Below are 18215 nucleotides of genomic sequence, written 5' to 3' on the forward strand. Positions count from 1 at the left end.
TGAGCGCGCCGAGCGGCGGGCACGGGTTCAAGCCGTCGTCGTCCCCGGTCGAGTTCCGCCTGCCGGCGACGCCTGTCGCGACTCGCGCACCCTCGCCCGCATCGCCCGCATCGTCGCGCTCGTCGCAGTACGTGTCACCGACGACGTCTCGCCCGGCCTCGCGCCTGCCGTCGCGCCAGAGCAGCCGAGAAAAGCTCTCGACGACGAGCAGCTCGACCCTCCCGACCGAGCGCTCGGGCGCCTCGTCGGCGCACTCGGCGTTCGCCCCGCTCTTCAACGTCCCGGCCGCACCTCCTGCAACCCGCACCCGCGACCGCTCCCGCAGCATCAGCATCCAGTCGGCCCCGTCCCACGCCCCGACCCTCAGCGCGCACTCGACCGACCCGTTCCCCATGGCGGCCGCAGGGCCGTCCTCGGCCTCGTCGACCTCGTCACGCCCCTCGCGCAACTCGCCTCCCGTCTTCAACCTCTCGTCGTTCTCGGTCGGGCCACAACGCGCCGTGTCGGCGTCCGTCTCGCCGCCGACGCATCGTGCGACCGCCTCGTTCGCGAGCGTCGGCCCATCATCGGCGAGGAGGGACCCCGACGGCCCACCGCCCGTGTTCGGCTCGCTCGGCAGCAGCACGAGCGCCGCATTCGCGCCCTCGACGCCCATGCTCGGCGGCCGGCTGTCGTCGCACCGCATGAGCATCGCACCGGGCAGCGGCCTCGCCGGGTTCGGCGCCGCCGAGTCGACCGACGAGTACGCCCAGATCATCCTCTCGACGCGCAACGCCAAGGTGCGCAAGTGGAAGGCGAGCGGCGGCGGCGGCGGCGGCGGCGGCGGCGGCGGCGGCGCGAGCGTGTCGACGCTCGAGGCGGGCACGGCCGGGACGGGCAAGACGTGGGCCAACCTCGCCGAGGCGACCGAGAACGTGTCGGGCGAGGCCGACGGTGCGCGCCAGGGCGTCGCCGGCTACGAGGTGCAGCCCGGCACGCGCGAGATCGAGTGGGTCGACTGGCTCGACGAGTACCGCAAGATGAAGGAGGCCAAGCTCAAGCTCGACGAGGAGCATGACGGCAGCAGCAGCGCCGGCGGCGTTGTCGTCGAGGAGAGGGACGAGCGGGAGGAGAAGGAGCTCGGGCAGGACGGCGCGGCGGCGGCGGCGGCAGCAGCGGCGACAGCGGCGACGAGGGAGAAGAAGGCGGGCCAGGGCGACAAGGCGGCGTCGCAGGAGGGCAGGCCGTCGACGCCGAGCCCTCCTCGTCGCACCGAGCTCGCAGAGCCGGCGCTCACGATCGCGCAAAAGGGCAAGGCCCCGGCGACGAGTGCGTCCACCTTTCCCTTCCTCTCTCACGCCGCACTCGGACCTGACTCGAGCTCGTGCCCCTCTCGCAGCAACTCGGTACAACCCGTTCGAGGCGACGAGCGCGCCCGGGACGTCGGCCGTCGTCGGCGCCGGGTTCCTCACGCCGAGCCTGCCGCAGCACCACGACTACTTCCCGCTCACGGCCTCGTCACGGTCGGGCTCGTTCCAGCCGTTGGCGACCGCCTCGCCCCTCACCATCTCGGACCCGTTCGACTTTGCGCCGTTGCGCCCGACGCCGTCCAACGCGGGCAGCATGAGCAGCTACGTCGGCTCGCCCGGCAAGCGTCGGCGCAACTTTGCCAAGCTCGGCACCAAGATCGACGCGTGGTGGTCGGCCGTGCGCACGAGCTTCGCCGGCGCCGAGGAGGGCGGCAAAGGGCAGCGGCGCAAGCCGTCGTCCTCGTCGCACGAGCACTCGATGCTGTCGCAGATGCCGTCGATCGAGCCGCAGCCGAGTCGCACGTCGGGCCAGTTCGCCCGCCCGATGTCGCCGGGCACGCCCACGCTCCGCAACATCGCCTCGACGTCCGACCTGCTCCGCCCACCCGTCGCGCCCGTCCCGGCGTACAAGGGCGGTGTGCCCGGCGGCGCGCTCGCTCCCGCAGCCCGTGTCGACTCGCAACACCGGCCCAGGACGTCCGAGCTCGTCGTGCCCAAGGCCGTCTCGTCGGGCGAGGAGAGTGACGGCGCCGCGACGGCGGCGACGTCGAGGGCTCGCCGCAACCCGCACCTGTCGCTCAACCTCGACCCGGGCATGAACAACATGTCGTCGCAGCGCTCGCCGTCCGCCAGTCGTTCGCCCGCCCGGTCCTCGTCGCCCGCCGAGCTCTCGCTCGCCACGTCACCGCCGCGAGCGAGCCCGAGGACGGCGGCGCAGACGTCCCTCCCCGCAGCCGTCCCCGTCCCGTCCGTCTCACCCGACGAGTCGCGCCTCACGCCCGACCACTCGCCCATGTGGGACCGCACGCCGGGCCTCGTCCCGTCGCCGTCGACGCACTTCCCTGTGCGCGAGCGGCAGACGTCGAGCTTGAGCCAGACGCGTCCCAAGCCGACCAAGGAGGGCAGCAAGAGCTCGTCTTTCTCGATGCAGACGGTGCGGCAGCAGATCCGCCAGCGCCTCGCGAGCGCCAAGGAGAACTGCGACAAGGAGCTGCGCCGCATCGTCGCCGGCATCACGGCCTACGTCGAGACCGAGCTGCACCGCGACATCTCGACGCCGATGCCGCTCGGCGGACTTGGCGGCGGCCTCGGCGGCGGGAGCCGGTTCGGCGAGCTCGCGTTCGACGAGGGCTCGAACCGGGGCTACTCGTCCAACGCCGAGTACGACGAGTCGGGCGCCGAGGACGACGCCGTCGAGGAGCTCGTGTTCTCCGACTCGGACGGCGCGAGCACGAGCATCCCGCCGTCGCGCCTCAAGACCCAGACGAGCGCCTCGCCGCACGAGCCCGGCCGTCGACGGCCGTCGATGCGCGCCGAGTCGCCCCTGGCGGCGTCGCTCCAGGTGCGGCAGCGTCGCCTGACGAGCGTGCCTCGCGACTCGAGCCAGCCGGGCGAGCGTCGACCTCGCTCAGCCGGCAACGGTGCCTCGAACGCGAGCTCGCGGTCGACGTCGCGTTCACGGTCGGCGCTCCCGCACGGCCGGCGGCACGTGTCGGGCTCGCGCTCGCCAGCCCTGAGCGGCTTCGGCGCCCTCCCGCAGAGCAGCGCGACCGACCTCGCCCAGTCGGCCCTCATCGTCCTCCTCCAGGACATCATCACGATCGCGACCGAGGTCCTCGACACGCCCATCTCGAAGCTCACGAGCCGCTCGGGCCTGTGTGCCGAGTACATCCAGCGCGTGCAGCAGATCGGCGAGGCGTGGAGCGAGAACGCCGAACTGCCCTGCCGAGGGTGGTACGTCCAGCTCCTGCTCGCCGTCGCGGGCCTGAGCCGCGTCGTCGAGTGGTGGGAGGCCGAGAAGGGCTTCTGGTCGTTCGAGGCGGCGGCCGACGGCGACGGCGACCCGATCCTGTTCGTCGCCAAGCCCACCGTCGACGACTCGCCCGAGGTGCGTCCCCGAGGCGAGAGCGTGTCGTCGGTGCCCTCGACGGCGGCGATGGGCGGCGCGCCAGCGCCTCAGTGGTCGCCGCTTGGCATCGACCTCGGCGGCGACCGCAGCGAGGTCGCGCTCGGCGAGCGCGAGCCGCGCACTCGCGAGCCGACGCAGACGGCGCAGCAGGAGGAGGACGAGACGCACCAACGCGCCGACGACCTGCGCCAGGCGGTCGAGACGATCCGCTCGCAGACCCTGCTCATCGAGTTGAGCCTCGACGGCCAGCTGTTCCAGTACCTCAGCTCGGCTTGGCGCGACCTCGTCGGGTGCGTCCCCTTTCTCCCTCGCCCTTGTACTCGCAGGACGGCGACGACGACTGACTCTCTGCCCTTGATGCGCAGCATGGACCCGGACGAGTGCCTCGACCTGCCCATCTCCGACTTCCTGTACCCGGGCGACGCGTCCGTCTTTGCCGAGGCGACCCGCCAGCTCGAGTCGGACGACTCGCACACGGTCGAGGTCAACTTCCGCCTGCGCGTCGCGTCGGCGTCCGAGACGTCGCAGGACGACCAGGACCCCGAGGACCTGTACGAGGCGATGGAGGGCAAGGGCATGCTCATGCTCGACGGCCTGAGCGGCAGCGCGTCGCACACCATGTGGGTCGTGCGCCCGACGCCGTACACCGAGGCGGCCATCGAGGCCAACCACGCCCTGTCGAGGTACGGGCTCGACACGCTCCGGTGGCGCTCGTCGAGCGACCCGACGTCGTTCCTGTCGCCCGAGCGCATCGCCCTCGAGCCCATCCTGTGCCGCATCTGCGAGCGACCGACGCCCGCCTGGTTCTTCGAGAAGCACAACGAGACGTGCAACGAGGTCCACCACCTCGAGAGCGACATCTCCGAGTGCAACGACCGCCTCAAGGAGCTCTTGCGCACCGTCGACGAGCTCGTCGAGGGCCTCGACCACGCCGAGGGCGACGACTCGACGGTCCAGTACGAGGGCATCCCGCTCGACCTGTCGCCCGTCTCGACGCCGCCGTCCTACCTCGAGGGCCTGCGCCCGCCTCTCGCGCCCAAGGCGAGCCCGGGCCAGGGCCACCAAGTTCGCCGCACGCAGCAGCGCGTCTTCGAGCACGTCCGCGAGATCGTCCAGATCGCCATGGCCATCTCGACGCCGTCCGTGACCGACGAGACGGGCGAGATCCCGATCCAGGAACAGCGTCTCCTCAGCCCCAACGTGCGTCCCGCTCTTCCTCTTCCTCCTCCTCTCCTCCCTTCTCCTCTCGTCCTCTGCGCCCGCCGGCTTCGCGAGCCCTTGGACTGACCGGCTGCATCGTCCGCCTGCGCGCAGTCGGAGAACAACCTCGCCGCCGTCATGCGGTGGCAGCGACCGTCCACCGACGAGCCCGCCCTGTCGCGCCTCGTCAACGACACCGAGGACCACATCCGCTTCAAGCTCAACAGCGTCAACCGCCTGCGCAACACGATCCTGTACGCCGAGAAGGTGCGCCAAGAGTGGGAGGCCAAGGCGCAGGAGGCGATCGCGGCGATGCAGGACGCCGAGGACGAGCAGCAGCAGCAGCAGCAGCAGCCGATGCACGGCCGGGTCCCGTCGCCGTTCCCGTTCGACTCGCCGCAGCTGCAGCCGCTCCCGTCGGACGAGTCGCCGCGAGGCATGGAGGCGCTCGACCTTCCCCGGCCGACGCAGACGCTCCGGCGCCAGATCTCGCAGCCGATGAGCCTCCTGTCGCCCAACATGGCGCCGCAGGACGACGCCGCATCGGGCCTGTCGGCGAGCCCGAGCGCCAACCTGGCCCTGTCGCCGCGCATCCCGGCCGCCGTGCCCTCGTCGCGCACGAAGGTGTCGTCGATCAAGGACTTCAAGGTCATCAAGCCCATCTCCAAGGGCGCGTTCGGGTCGGTCTACCTCGCCAAGAAGATCACGACCGGCGACTACTACGCGATCAAGGTCCTCAAGAAGTCGGACATGGTCGCCAAGAACCAGGTCACCAACGTCAAGGCGGAGCGCATGATCCTCATGACGCAGACCGAGTCGGACTTTGTCGTCAAGCTGTACTACACGTTCCAGAGCAAGGACTACCTGTACCTCGTCATGGAGTACCTCAACGGCGGCGACTGTGCGGCGCTCGTCAAGAACCTCGGCGGCCTCCCCGAGGACTGGACGCGCCGGTACATCGCCGAGGTCGTCGTCGGCCTCGAGCACCTGCACCAGCACGGCATCGTCCACCGCGACCTCAAGCCCGACAACCTCCTCATCGACTCAAAGGGCCACCTCAAGTTGACCGACTTTGGCCTGAGCCGCATCGGCCTCCTCGGGCGCCAGACGCAGCTCCCGAGCCTGCGCGACCAGCGCCGCCCGTCCGTGTTCGGCCGCACCGGCTCGGGCGGCCTCTCGAACCGCTCGTCGCCCATGTCGACGCCCGCACTCGCGCCCCAGTCGTCGTCGTCGCAGGCCGGCTACTTCGGCAACGTGCCCATCACCGACGCCTTCTCGCTCGACACCCCGAGCGAGTCGAGCGGGTCGTCGAGTGCCCCGCCCTCGGCGCACGCCAAGTTTGCCTCGCCGTCGCCGCTCAGCCCGACGTCGATGGCGACGCGCCCGCTCGGCGTCGCCGGACCGCCAGGCGCCGCGCCCGAGACGCCCAACAAGCACTTTGTCGGCACGCCCGACTACCTCGCGCCTGAGAGCATCCTCGGCGTCGGCATGGACGCGTGCGTCGACTGGTGGGCGCTCGGCGTCATCTGCTACGAGTGCGTCTCTCTTTCTCCCTCTCTCTCTTCCGTCTGTCCCGAGCATCATTCTCACCTGCTCCTCTTCCTCGCAGGTTCCTGTTCGGCATCCCGCCCTTCCACGACGAGACGCCCGAGAAGGTCTTCGAGAACATCCTCTCGCGCCGGTTCGAGTGGCACGAGGACGTCATCGACATCTCGCCCGAGGCGCACGACTTCATCGACCGCCTCATGTGCACCGACACGCACCGTCGCCTCGGCAGCAAGGGCGCAGGCGAGGTCAAGGCGCACGCGTTCCTCGCCGACGTCGACTGGGACAACCTTCTCAAGCAGCCCGTCGACTTTGTCCCGACCGTCGCCGATCCCGAGTCGACCGACTACTTCGACCCTCGAGGTGCGACCGAGGGCGAGTTCAAGGAGGACGAGGCGGGCGAGCACGCCGCCGTGTCGAGCGACCCGGCCGTGTCGAGCGATCCCGCCATCGCGCAGATGCAGGGTCTGCCGACGCCGGGCAAGGAGGCGTCGACCGAGACGACGGCCACGTCCCGCGCACCTCGCGAGCGGTCCGAGACGGCCTCGAGCGCGCACGACGACTTTGGCACGTTCAACTTCCGCAACCTGACGGTCCTCAAGCAGGCCAACGACGACGTCATCCGCAAGCTCAAGGACGAGCAGCTGTTGCCGCCGTCGGGCGGCGTCCCGGTCCCGACGCACCGAGGCGTCAGCAGGAGTCGCGGCGGGACCAACGACGGGCGCATGGGCGCGCCGTCGTCGCCGTCGTCCGTCTCGAACAGCTCGAGCAGCTCGGTCGCTCAGCGCACGACGGCGCCCTCGTCGCTCTTCAGCGGCGCCGGCCACTCGCGTCAGGCGTCCGAGCAGCACGCCCCGGGCGAGCGCACCCGGTACCGCCAGCCGAGCGCGTCGTCGCCGATCCAGTCGGCCGTCCACCGCCGCCGCAACTCGCTCCCGTCGCGTCTGCGCAAGGTCTCGGTCTCGGACGGTCGCCCGCCCCTTCCCGACAGCTGGGAGGCGCCCGAGTCGCCAAGCGGGTCGCGACGAGTGTCGATCCAGCACCCACCGTCGAGCTCGACCATGTCGTCGCCCATGTCGGCCATGGCCGACCTCCCGCCGCTCCAGATCCCGGGCGCGCCCATCGCCGACGACGACTACAAGCCCCAGTCGGTCCCGACGAGCATGGCGCCCCTGGACACCGGCGTGCGTGCGTCCGCCTCGCCGGCGTCGGCCGGTCCCGCGTCGTCAAATCGCCTGTCGACCATCGACTGCCTCGTCGCCGGCCGCAACCCGATCGTGACCAAGGTCCTCGAGACGATGCTGCAACGCCTCGGCTGTCGAGTCGTCGTCGTGCCCAACGGCGCCGAGGCCATCCTCGCGGCGGGCGGCATCCCTTTCGACGTACTTTTCCTCGGTGCGTCCCGGGCCCTCTCTCGCCCCTACCCGCATTTTCTCGCGACCCTTGTCCTGACGTTGCCACTCGACGTGTTCGCAGATCTCGCCATGCCCGTCGTCGACGGCGAGAAGGCGGCCCGCATGATCAAGAGCACGGTCAACCCGTCGTCGAACGCGCCGATCGTCGCCGTTTGCTCCCAGTCGTCCGCTATCGACGACGCGACGGGCACGCTCTTCACGGCGACGCTGCCCAAGCCCATAGTGCGTCCCCTTTCTCCCTCTCTCGGTCCCGGCGTTCGAGGTGGACCGCGCACTGACCTCGAGGACGCTTCACACCTGCAGATGAAGGCCGACCTCCTCGGCGTCCTGTCGCACCTTGGCTTCCGCCTCGAGGTCAAGGCGTCCGAGAGTCGACGTGGCTCTGGCGACACCGGCCGGCCGGCGTCGCCTGCGCCCGCACAAGCCTCCGAGTCGCGGCGCGAGTCGGCGTGAAGCGCTTTCCCTTTCCCTCGGCGTACCGGGCCTCGCTCGCCCTGTCTTCCCTTTCTACCTATTCCCCCTCCCCACTGTACAGACTAGAGCCCCCTCACCTCGTGTTCTCGTCGCCCTCGCTCTTTCCCCCCGTCTCGTCATTCGTTGTTGCTCCTCTGCCTCCTAGCATTTCTCTTGTTCTCTCGTGCGATGTCATCAGTGTGTGTGCGTGTCGCTCTGTGCGCGCGTGTCGTCGTCCACGAGAGAGCACGAGAGGAGAGTCCAATCAGCTGCCGAGCAGAGAGAGCGAGCTGATTATGAGATGAGCCCGTCTACGCCTTTGCCGCCCTCTTACACCTCTCGCCTCGGCTCGTGCACCGCCACGATGGCCTCGATGACCCTGTTCGACGACGACCTCGACTTTGGTGGCCAAGGCGCACCCGCCGCTGCCCCCGTCGCCGCGCCACAGAACGACACCCTCGTCGTCGCCTCGCAGGTCGCCGCCCAGGACGGCTCGTACCAGGCGCTCGTGCAGGAGCTCGCGGGCAAGGGTGCCAAGGTCGAGATGCAGATGGTTGACCGCATCGTCGAGGGCGGTGCGTCCTGTTCTCTCTCCCTCTCCTCCCCTCTTCTCCGCACCCGGACTTGGGCCGTCACGGTCGCCCGAGCGTCCCGATAACGGACAGGCGCCGCGCAGAAGGTCCAGGAGCATGGCGGCGTGAGATTGAAGCAGGCCAGGGCCTACTGCGAGCAAGTACTGACCCTCGCGCCGTGCTTGATCAGCGACGACCCTCCCGCCCGCGACCTACAAGCACGCCGTCATCCTCCTGCCCGCCAACCTCGTCGCCGCCTCGCTCCTCGCCCTCATCGAGCCGGCCCTCGCGCCCGGCGGTGCCCTCGAGGTGCGCGGAGAGGCGGCCTCGAGCGACGACCTTCTCGGCGAGTTGACCTTGCTCGGGTTGTCGGGCGCCAACAAGACGGATGGCGCAGTGCGTCACCTACTCTCCCATCGTCTCCCGCGGACCGATCTACAGCAGCCAACTGACCTCGGTCCATCCCTCCTCGAGCAGATCCTCGCCGTCAAGCCGACCTCGAGCTCCGCCCCGCTTTCGCTCAAGCGCCCCGTCTCGGCGCTCGAGTCGAGCGCGACCGACCCGTCCTCATCCGCACCCGTTGGCGAGGGCGTCGCCGCCATGGCCCTCCCGACCCGCAAGTCGCGCGCCGCCAAGGCGTCCCTGTGGGCGTTCACGACTGCCGCCGCCTCGTCCGGCGCCGCGACGCCGACCATCGACGAGTCGACCCTGCTCACCGACGCCGACCTTGAGCGCCCGACGCTCGTCAAGCGCGAGGACTGCGACGTCAAGCGCACCCGCAAGGCGTGCAAGAACTGCACGTGCGGCCTGAGCGAGATCCTCCTCGACGAGAAGGAGGACGACGACCTCGTCCAGGCGGGCTTTGCGGCGCAGCCCAACGCGACGGTCGAGGGCGCCAGCACGGCGACCAAGCCCAAGGCGCGCAAGATCAAGAGCGGCGTCACGAGCTCGTGCGGCAACTGCTACCTCGGCGACGCCTTCCGATGCGGCAGCTGCCCTTACCTCGGTGCGTCCCGCTTGTTCCTCTCGGACGTCTCTCGAGGAGCATCTGGCCCTGACACTCTTCGCGTGCGCGCAGGCATGCCCGCGTTCGAGCCAGGTCAGAAGGTCACCATGGGCGGCTTCGACGACCTCTAGATCCCTCGCTTCCAGCCGTATCTCTCTCCCTCTCTCTCTCTCTTCCGCATGTACGCTATTCTCTTCGTCGTTCGGCCACCCTCCTCTGTAGCAACACCCTGAGCAACTTCGCCCTGGCTCGCCTGGGCACCACCATCTCGCGAGCGAGTGTTCCCTCGCCGCCGCCGAGAGCTCTCTTGCGGGTTTCCTCCCTCGCTCTGCGTGAAAGAGAGCACGCGGAGCGAGAACACCTGTTGATAAGTGCGCTGTTGCGAAATTCGAAGACTCGCTCGCCGGCTCGCTGGTTCGGCCTCGGAGAGGAAGGCCGCGCCGTCCCCGCATCGTCGAGTCTAAAACGCTCGATCGCGTCGATGGTCTTCGTCCCTGAGGCCTGACGTCGAACGCCTCAACTCCGAGCGGGAGCGAGCCGGACGACGACGACGACGACGAGGAGGAGGAGGAGCTCCTCCCTCTCGCTTCTTCTACCAACGCTGCTCAGCTCAGGTGAGCTGCAGGTCTTCTCTCTGAAGGGCCCGCTTCTCGCGCACGCACTGACCGCACTCGCCTCGCCTCCCGCAGCACCGCACCTCACCTCCACCCGCAACTACCGCACCCACCGCCTCTCGCCAAGATGAACGCTGCTGCCAACGCCATCGAGCGCACCATGGACGACCCCAAGACGTCCATCCACAACGAGATCGTCAACCCGAGCATCCAGACGGAGGGTGCCGACCCGAGCGGCGAGGAGATGATCGTGCGCTCGCCTTTCCTCCTCCTCTCGTCGCGTTCGTGGTGCAGGGTTGGTCCACAGACCTTCATTGACACCGTTTCGTCACACAGTCGCTCGTCTGGAACGGCAAGATGAAGGTCGCCGTCGAGAACGCGAGGAAGCCCAAGGTGGTCGACGACAAGGACATCGTTCTCAAGGTCACCGGCACGACCGTCTGCGGTTCCGACATGCACCTGCTCGCGTGCGTCCCTTGATCTCTCACTCGCGACGTGGCGGCGGGGCGTCTCTGCGGCGAGGACCTCCCGGCTGACCTTCTCGCACGACCTTCCCTTCCTCCCCCTCTCCCCCTCTCCCCCTCGCCTCCCTCTCTTGCCCCTCGATCCTCCTACCCTCGCCTCGATGCGACGCCTACTCGACTACGCCTCGCTTCCCCGGTTATAGCGGCGCCATCATCGAGCTCCAGAAGGGCGACATCCTCGGCCACGAGTGCATGGGCGTGATCGACCAGGTCGGGCCTGGCGTCAAGAACTTCAAGGTCGGCGACCGCGTCGTTGCCGGCTTCAACGTTGGGGTGAGTCCCGAGTGTCCACTACCGCCAGGGAGAGCAAGACTGACCGCCGACTGGCCCTCCCTCTCAGTGCGGCGAGTGCTACATGTGCGAGAAGAAGTTGTCGTCGCAGTGCATCAACACCAACAACTCGTCGCTCCAGAACGCCATGTACGGCAACCGGACGTGCGGCATGGTGCGTCGTCCGCTCCCTCGAGACGGCCTTCCCAAATGGCGCCGGCACTCACGCTTTGACCTCTGCAGCTCGGGTACTCGCACTTCACGGGCGGCTTTGCCGGCGGCCAGGCCGAGTACGTGCGCATCCCCTACGGCGAGGCCAACTGCATCAAGGTGCCCGAGGGCGTCTACGACGAGGACGCGCTGTACCTCTCCGACTCGCTGTACGTCCCCTCCTCCCTCCTCTTCCTGCCCTGCCCGCGTTCCTGCCTGACACCTTGTCGTCTGCAGCGTCACGTCGTTCCACCAGGTCGAGGACACGGGCATCGAGGAGGGCGACATTGTGGGCATCTGGGGCGTCGGCGTCATCGGCCTCCTCGCCGGCGTGTGGTCGGCCATGCGCGGCGCCAAGCACATCATCGCCATCGACAACGTCGACTGGCGTCTCGAGAACTTCCGCGAGAAGCTGTCGAAGGACTACCCGAACGTCAAGATCGACCTCGTCAACTTCAACAAGGACAAGAAGGTCGTCGCCCGCATCCAGGAGCTCACTGCGCCGGGCAAGGACGGTCGCCCTGCCACGCGCCCGCCCGGCCTCGACGTCGCCTTCGAGTGTGCCGCCGGTGAGTACGCCAAGTCGTGGCTCCACAAGCTCGAGATGCTCGCCGGCCTCGAGACCGACACGAGCGAGCTTCTCAACGAGATGATGTGCGTCCTCCTCTCCCTTTGTCCTCCCTCTTTCTCCCTCAGACCTCGTCAACTCTTCATCGCCTAGCGAGCCTCGAGCGGCGGATCTAACAGCCCTTGTTCGCGCCCGCAGCGAGTCGTGCATCGGCTTTGGTCGCATCGGCATCACGGGCGTCTACGCCGGCTACGCCAACCACGTCAACGTCGGCAGCCTCATGGAGCGCGGTATCCGGTGCGTCCCCTCTTGCCCGCCTCGAACGAGCCGACGAGGCCCGCCTCCTTGGGCAAGGTCCGCTCTCCCTTGTCCCCCTCCTGACGCACCTTTCCTTCTCGTCACAGTCTCATCGGCAACGGCCAGGCCCCGACGCACAAGTACGTTCGCCTTCCTGCTCCTTCTCGTCATTCGCCCGAGCCGACCTGACGCTCGTCTCGGCGCAGGTACATGCAGCGCCTCATGGACGACTACATCTCGAACGGCAAGGTCAAGCCTCGTGAGCTCTTTGTCACGCACCGCATCGCGCTCGACCAGATCGACAAGGTCTACTACTCGATGCGCGAGCACAACGAGAAGGACAAGATCATCAAGGTGCGTCTGCCTCGCGTCCAGCTTCCTCCTCGTCGCGCACGACCTGACTCTCTGGCCTTGTTGATACGCAGGCGTTCATCGCGACCAAGTTCAGTGGCCCGCCGGCGCCGGGCGCCCCTGGCCTGACGACGCTCTGAACGACCGCCTTGCTCGAGGGCAGCCTGATCCCGCCCGTGTCGCCTGTCTGCTCTAGTCCTTGTACATAGCCGAGCCTGAATGAGCCCGCAATGCAGTGCCTGTCTCTGTTCCTTCCCTCGTCGAGCCTGAGAGCTGTGTCGTCCGGGCGCCGGCCAGACTTGGACTTGGTGAGAGCGGAGCGTGCGCGCGGCGCAAGTTGGCCCTCGCTGCACCGCGAATGTCAGCGGCGTCGGCCAGGTTGGTGCCTCTTTGAAAGCTTCATAGAGTTTTCAGACAGGCCAGAACGGCACAAGAAGGCGACGAGCGTTGGCGGCATTGGCCAGTGCGGCGGTTGGCTCGCGTCCGCCCACAACCCGCCACACTCGCACAGGCGCTGCAGGTCAAGCGCAGGGGTGCGCCGAACAGTCCTCACAGCATCTAGAGCGTGTCACTGACTCTCCCATTGTCCGTTGCGCAGCTCTCCACCTCCCTCCCTCTTCCTTCGATCCGAGCAACGAGCAGTTCTCGTCAACTCGACGCACTCGTTCGAGCGACACGCACTGCGGCACCAGCCCTCAAGCACCCTTCTACACCGCCACTCGCCGAGTGCACCACCTCTATCAGCGGCGACGATGGTCGGCCCGCTCACCTCCTCCCCCGCGCCTGTCGCCTCGACCTCCCGCATCCCGTACGGCTCGCCAGCAGCAGCAGCAGCATCGGCACCGGGCAGCGCGACCCCACCCACTCGCACCTTCTTCACCTCGCGACCGTCGCCGTACCCGCGCGCCCATACGTCGCACCGCCGCGCCCACCTCATCCACCCTCTCGCCCGCCAGCGCCTCACCAACGTCGCCTTTGCGCTCGCGGGCGTCCTCAGCGTCGCCACCGTCTCGCTCGGCATGAGCGGCTCGCTCGGGAGCGCAGGCGTGCGGCCCGGGTGTCCGGCGAGGAAGGACGCGGCCGTGGCGCTCCAGGGGGAGCAACTCACGCGCGCGAGGGGCGACGCGCAACAGGCGAGGGGCAGCAGCTGGAAGGGCAAGGGCAGGTTCCTCGACGACCCGGTCGCGCCGATTCCGCCGCCGGCCGTGCGCTCGCGCGAGGCGGCCGCCAGCTCGCCGTTGCCCGTCGGGCGAATCGGCTCAGCGTCGCAGGGCGAGCAGCGCGCGAGTTCGGTCCGGGGCGACGGACCAGACGGGCGGATAGCGGAGGACGACTCGGCGCCGACGGGCAAGGGCGCGTGCGGCTGGCGAGGGTGGGTCGGTGCGAGCGAGCGGGTCGTCTAGCCTGTGTCGCGGCGGAGCGGCGCTAACGCAAGAGCGGTTGTACGGGCTCGGCATCTGCAGCATAGACGTTCTCTTTCTGTTCCTCTCACGAGACAGAATCCGAGAGCGAGCGAGGCTCTCGAGAACCGCGAGAAGAACGGCCTGCATTGTTCGACTGCACCGTCGCCCGTCTAGTAGTTGCCGCCGGCGCCCGGCACGCTGATGCCGAACGTCGGAATGATGCCCATGCTCTGCGGACGTGAAATAAGACGTCAGGACCGCTGTACTTCTAGCGAAGTGGCGCCGAGGGCCCGCACGAGCCAACGACGCGGGCACGACGAGCAAGGCGAAAGCTGGGGACGCACCCTGGCGCGGCGCACGGCCTTGCCGACCCTCCTCTGGCTCTTGCGCTGCAGGCCCGTCTTGCCCCGGCTCTTAATCTTGCCCATGCTCGTCACAAACTCGCTCAGGACGAACGGGTTGGTCGTCGCGTCGCGCAGCGGGTCGAGGCCGTACCGGACGAAGGGGTCGTGCGTCTCGGCGAACGAGGTTGGCGGGCCGAGCGGGTGCGCCTGGCTGAAGTTGGGGCGGGGCTGGTACGGGACGAGGAGGTGTCGAGGCGAGAGGTGCTGAGGCGAGATGACCTGGTTGCGCGACAGGTGGCGGAGGACAGACGTCTGGTCTGCTCGAGGCAAGGCGGTGGTAGTTGTGCGGAAGGGGACAGAGGGGCAGGAGGGTTGTGGTCAGCTCGACTCTGGAAGCGAGCGATGAAGACGAGAGAGGGGGAGAGAGGGGAGGTCGAGGACGCACTCTGTAGCTCCTGCGCGGCCGATGGGCTGCTGCTCTCGACGTCCTCGAGCAGCTCGACGAGGGCGTCGGTGCCCGGTGCGGCCGACGACGACGCCTTGGCTCCGGAGGAAGAAGCTCCTGGGGGAGGAGCAGCGCGCACGGCGGCGCACGAGAACGCGCGCCACGCAGAGCAGGCGGGCGTGGCCTGGGCGGTGCGGGCGGTGCTCTGCAGTGCTGATCGGAGCATGGTCGCGGTGTGTGGGACGTGGACTAACGAGCTGCCCTCCCTCGCCTCGTTCTCCTCGCCAAGTCGAAACCTCTCGTCGCTCAGACCACCGCGCCGGGTCTTCTGCTTGCGCTCAGTAGATCCGTGAAGCAGCTTGAATCCGGACTGCGACGGCGACAAAAATGCTCAGGCTCGACTTTCGACGCCGCCGCGTGCTCGCCTCCTCGCCGTCTCCTCGCTCAAGAAAGCTCGGGGCACGTCTGCCTTGCACACGCTCGATACAGCGCTACGTCGCCTTCCTCGCCGCTTCTCGCCAATGCGCCACCTCGGCCTGCGTCCTCGCGTGACTCGGCAATCCCGCCTGCGCGCACGAGCTCCCTCGTCGTCAGTATCGGAACTCTGTGCCGGCCGCGACAGATTTCGAGAGGGGGAGAGGGACGCACACTGAGGCCCTGGAGAAGCTCGTCACACTGAGCGCGGAGGAACGCCTGCGCCTTGACCGGGTCCGGGATCTTGCTCGCCTGGAACGCGATGAGCTTGTCGAGCTCTTGCCGCAGGCGGAGGTGAAACCTTAAAAGCTTTAAAAGCCTTATATATTCTTTTTTTTCTTATAAAACTTAAAACCTTAGAGGCTATTTAAGTTGCTGATTTATATTAATTTTATTGTTCAAACATGAGAGCTTAGTACGTGAAACATGAGAGCTTAGTACTCGAGCCCTCGCCGCACCGCCTCGCCCATCGGCACCCCGTCCTCGTCCTGCCCCTGCGCGAGGAGCGCCACCGCCGCGTTGAACAGCTCGCAGTACCGCCCGACGATGACGGCGACGACCGAGTCCTTGACGGCGCTCGGACCTGCTGCGCCCGTCGCGCGCGCGAGGAGGCCGCCCATGCCCGACGCGCTCGCCGGTGCGGGCGAGCCGTTGATGCGGCGGAGCGAGTCGACCTGGGCCGAGAGCGCGCGCGCGAAGGTCTGGAGGAGCGAAAGGCGAACCGCCGAGAGGTGCGTTTCGAGAGGCGGACAGGGCGGGAAGTTGGCGGTCGAGGAGAGCGGTGTAGCTGTGGGCGATGAAGAGCCGACGAGGATGGACGAGAGCGACTCGGTGAGGCGCAGCATCGACAGGAGGGCAATTGGCGCTGGCGGCGTCGGGTCGAGGAGGGCGTGGAGGAAATTCTGTCGACACGAGACGAGTCAGTCATGTTGTCGCCGAGAGAGAACGAGAGAGACGGGGAGAAGGGGACAGAGAAAGAGCACGCACCGTCGTGTACTCGATGGCCGGCTCGAGCACCGTCTTCCACAGCGCGTCGACGACCGCGCGCTGCATCCGCTCGTCGCGCTCGCCCCCAGTCGCCGTCCTCGCGCCGTCGCTCAAGCCCGCCGCACTGCGCAAGCTCCCGTTCGTCGCCGAGCGGTGCAGGCCCGGCGCTTGTCCTGCAGCGGCGGCGGAGGAGGAGGAGGTCGGTGCGGCGTCGAGCGAGAGCGACGAGTGGTGCCCGAAGAACGAGGCGAGGAAGGCGTGCTCGGTCGAGGCGTTGTCGGCGAGGACGAGCGACGCCGAGCGGAAGAGGGCCTCGGGCGGCGGGTGCTGCGGTGCGGAAAGGGCGAGCGCGAGGGAGAGAGGAAGGGTCAGTGCGAGGTCGAGTCGGGCTCAACGCCAGTCCCCCTTCCTCACGACCTGATCGAAAGGGAAAGAAGAGACGCACGAAGGAGCGGTCGTTGGCCGAGTGCGCGAGGATGATGCCGCCCGGCTTGCTCGAGCCGACCTGGGCGTTGTCGAGCGCGACCGAGGTGGGCGTCGGGCCCGCCATGGCGGCGCGCCCGGCGGGAGATGTCGTTTTGCGCTGCTGCAGGAGGGCTGTTGCGTTGCGCGCAGAGTACGACGAGTCAGTGAGAGGTAAAATGGGAGAGGAGGGACGAGGGGGAGGGGGGCGCACCGAGCGCATCTGCCACGCCGACGACACTCCCAATCGGCTCGACGGGCACCGCCGTGTGCGCCGTGCGGATCTTCTCGAGCGCCCGGATGTAGCGCCGGAAGCCCGTCTCGAGGTACCACCTCGCCGTCTGGGCGTACGCCTTCTGGAACTCGTGCGCCTGGCGCGCCGCGTGACGCCTCAAGAAGTCGAACAGGGGCTTGAGCGACGCGAGGTGGGTGTGAAGGGTCGACAGGGGGGACGACAGCGAGAGGGTGTAGGGCTTGAGGAGCGAGACGAGGTGCGACAGGATCTTGGACGAGGCCTGCAGGAGTAAGGTCGGTGAGCACTCTGGGCGTTGCAGCCGGCGAGTTCGAGCGTAAGGGACGCACAGCGACACGAAGAGCCTCTGCAGCCTCGTCGAGGTTGCGGCGGCTGTCGACCCGGGCGCCACCTCGAATGGCGCCGAGCTTGGCGTCGAGTTCTCGCACGGCCGGGATCCAGGCGTCGTTGACGTCCGTGTCGAGGATGGTCGAGATGAGCGATGGCGCGATGGTGATGGACGACAGGAACGGGTTGAGGGAGCGCTCGACGGCCTGCGGAGCGAATGAGGGGGAAGAGGTCAGTGCGGCGACGAGGGAGGGCGAGGGAGCGAGGGCGCACCTTGCGGGCTTTGAGGCGGGCCTCGATCGACTTGCTGCGGCCCTGGAGCTCGGAAATGTGGCCCGAGACGGCCGACAGGTCGGCTTGGAAGGTCGACAGGAACGAGGCGAGGTCGGACAAGAGCTGGGTGCTCGACTGCGGGCGACGCGAAAGAGGTCGTCAGGGCCGGCCGGGGTGACGAGGCATACGGAGCGAGACGGACGTCGACCTGGTCATGGAGCTCGACAAAGTCGGCTGCGCGTTCGAGGACTGTGGCAGGAGCGAGAGGGTCGGTCAGGGAGGCCGCCGAACGAGGGGAGGAAGGTGGAGCGCACAGGAGCGGTCGAGCTCTCGCTCGTGCTCGGTAGTGCGAGCGATTTCGACAGCGTGTGCGGTGCGTAGGTCGGTGCCGAGTTGGCGAACGGCAGGAGCCAAGGCCGGGTAGGCTGCGACGAAGTGTGGGGAGGACAAAGTGAGCGAGCGGGCGACGTGATGGCATGGCGGGTAGAGGGACGCACCGCCAGGGTCAAGACGGTCGAGTGGCGCGAGTGCGAGCTGCAGACCAGGGCGAGGTGCGAGAGTGAGCGAGGTGGACACGAGTGCCGTGGAGGAGGGGGAGGAGGGAAGGAGCGGGCCTCGGGGGAAGGGCGTTTCGGGTCCCAGCCGATGATGTGAGCTATGCTGGTCATGTTGACCGGCTCGCCTTGTCCAGCCTGAGGACGTGCGAGGCGTGGAGAGGGCGAGAGGGCCGATTCTGTCGCAACGCTCCCCTCGCTCTCACCACTCGAGCCAGTGCGGCTCACGACTGTCGCCAGTGCTCTCAGCT

General features: G+C 68.2%; 5 protein-coding genes across 5 annotated transcripts; 4 read left to right on the top strand and 1 right to left on the bottom strand.

The window, feature by feature from the left end:
- The first annotated feature begins 59 nt into the window (after positions 1–59).
- RHOBADRAFT_23365 (uncharacterized protein) lies at positions 60–8247 on the top strand. The gene is made up of 8 exons (XM_018412599.1): positions 60–131; positions 2410–3707; positions 3783–4617; positions 4732–6152; positions 6227–7180; positions 7325–7557; positions 7639–7799; positions 7881–8247. The coding sequence occupies exons 2-8, from the start codon at positions 2434–2436 to the stop codon at positions 8028–8030; spliced, it is 5028 nt and encodes a 1675-aa protein (XP_018274410.1). The 5' UTR covers positions 60–131; positions 2410–2433; the 3' UTR covers positions 8031–8247.
- A 147-nt stretch (positions 8248–8394) lies between these two features.
- RHOBADRAFT_50837 (uncharacterized protein) lies at positions 8395–9929 on the top strand (the record flags this gene model as incomplete). Its single annotated transcript, XM_018415519.1, has 4 exons — positions 8395–8605; positions 8793–8998; positions 9080–9608; positions 9681–9929. 4 exons carry the CDS (start codon positions 8395–8397, stop codon positions 9737–9739), a joined length of 1005 nt encoding a protein of 334 aa, XP_018274411.1. The 3' UTR covers positions 9740–9929.
- Positions 9930–10271: 342 nt separating this feature from the next.
- RHOBADRAFT_65903 (uncharacterized protein) lies at positions 10272–12694 on the top strand. The gene is made up of 10 exons (XM_018418811.1): positions 10272–10472; positions 10559–10689; positions 10890–11019; positions 11087–11191; positions 11260–11396; positions 11464–11880; positions 11993–12091; positions 12199–12231; positions 12298–12445; positions 12517–12694. Exons 1-10 carry the CDS (start codon positions 10350–10352, stop codon positions 12580–12582), a joined length of 1389 nt encoding a protein of 462 aa, XP_018274412.1. The 5' UTR covers positions 10272–10349; the 3' UTR covers positions 12583–12694.
- A 500-nt stretch (positions 12695–13194) lies between these two features.
- RHOBADRAFT_40910 (uncharacterized protein) lies at positions 13195–13845 on the top strand (the record flags this gene model as incomplete). Its single annotated transcript, XM_018413792.1, has 1 exon — positions 13195–13845. The coding sequence occupies one exon, from the start codon at positions 13195–13197 to the stop codon at positions 13843–13845; it is 651 nt and encodes a 216-aa protein (XP_018274413.1).
- Positions 13846–13970: 125 nt separating this feature from the next.
- On the bottom strand, positions 13971–18078 carry RHOBADRAFT_50840 (uncharacterized protein; the record flags this gene model as incomplete). The annotated part of the gene is made up of 13 exons (XM_018415520.1): positions 13971–14075; positions 14190–14506; positions 14635–14839; positions 15283–15384; positions 15585–16010; positions 16096–16422; positions 16541–16692; positions 16772–17072; positions 17140–17343; positions 17411–17545; positions 17613–17659; positions 17725–17835; positions 17985–18078. The coding sequence occupies 13 exons, from the start codon at positions 18076–18078 to the stop codon at positions 14016–14018; spliced, it is 2481 nt and encodes an 826-aa protein (XP_018274414.1). The 3' UTR covers positions 13971–14015.
- Between the last annotated feature and the right edge of the window lie 137 nt (positions 18079–18215).

Source organism: Rhodotorula graminis (assembly GCF_001329695.1).
Source record: "Rhodotorula graminis WP1 unplaced genomic scaffold RHOBAscaffold_1, whole genome shotgun sequence".
Lineage (NCBI taxonomy): Eukaryota > Fungi > Basidiomycota > Microbotryomycetes > Sporidiobolales > Sporidiobolaceae > Rhodotorula > Rhodotorula graminis.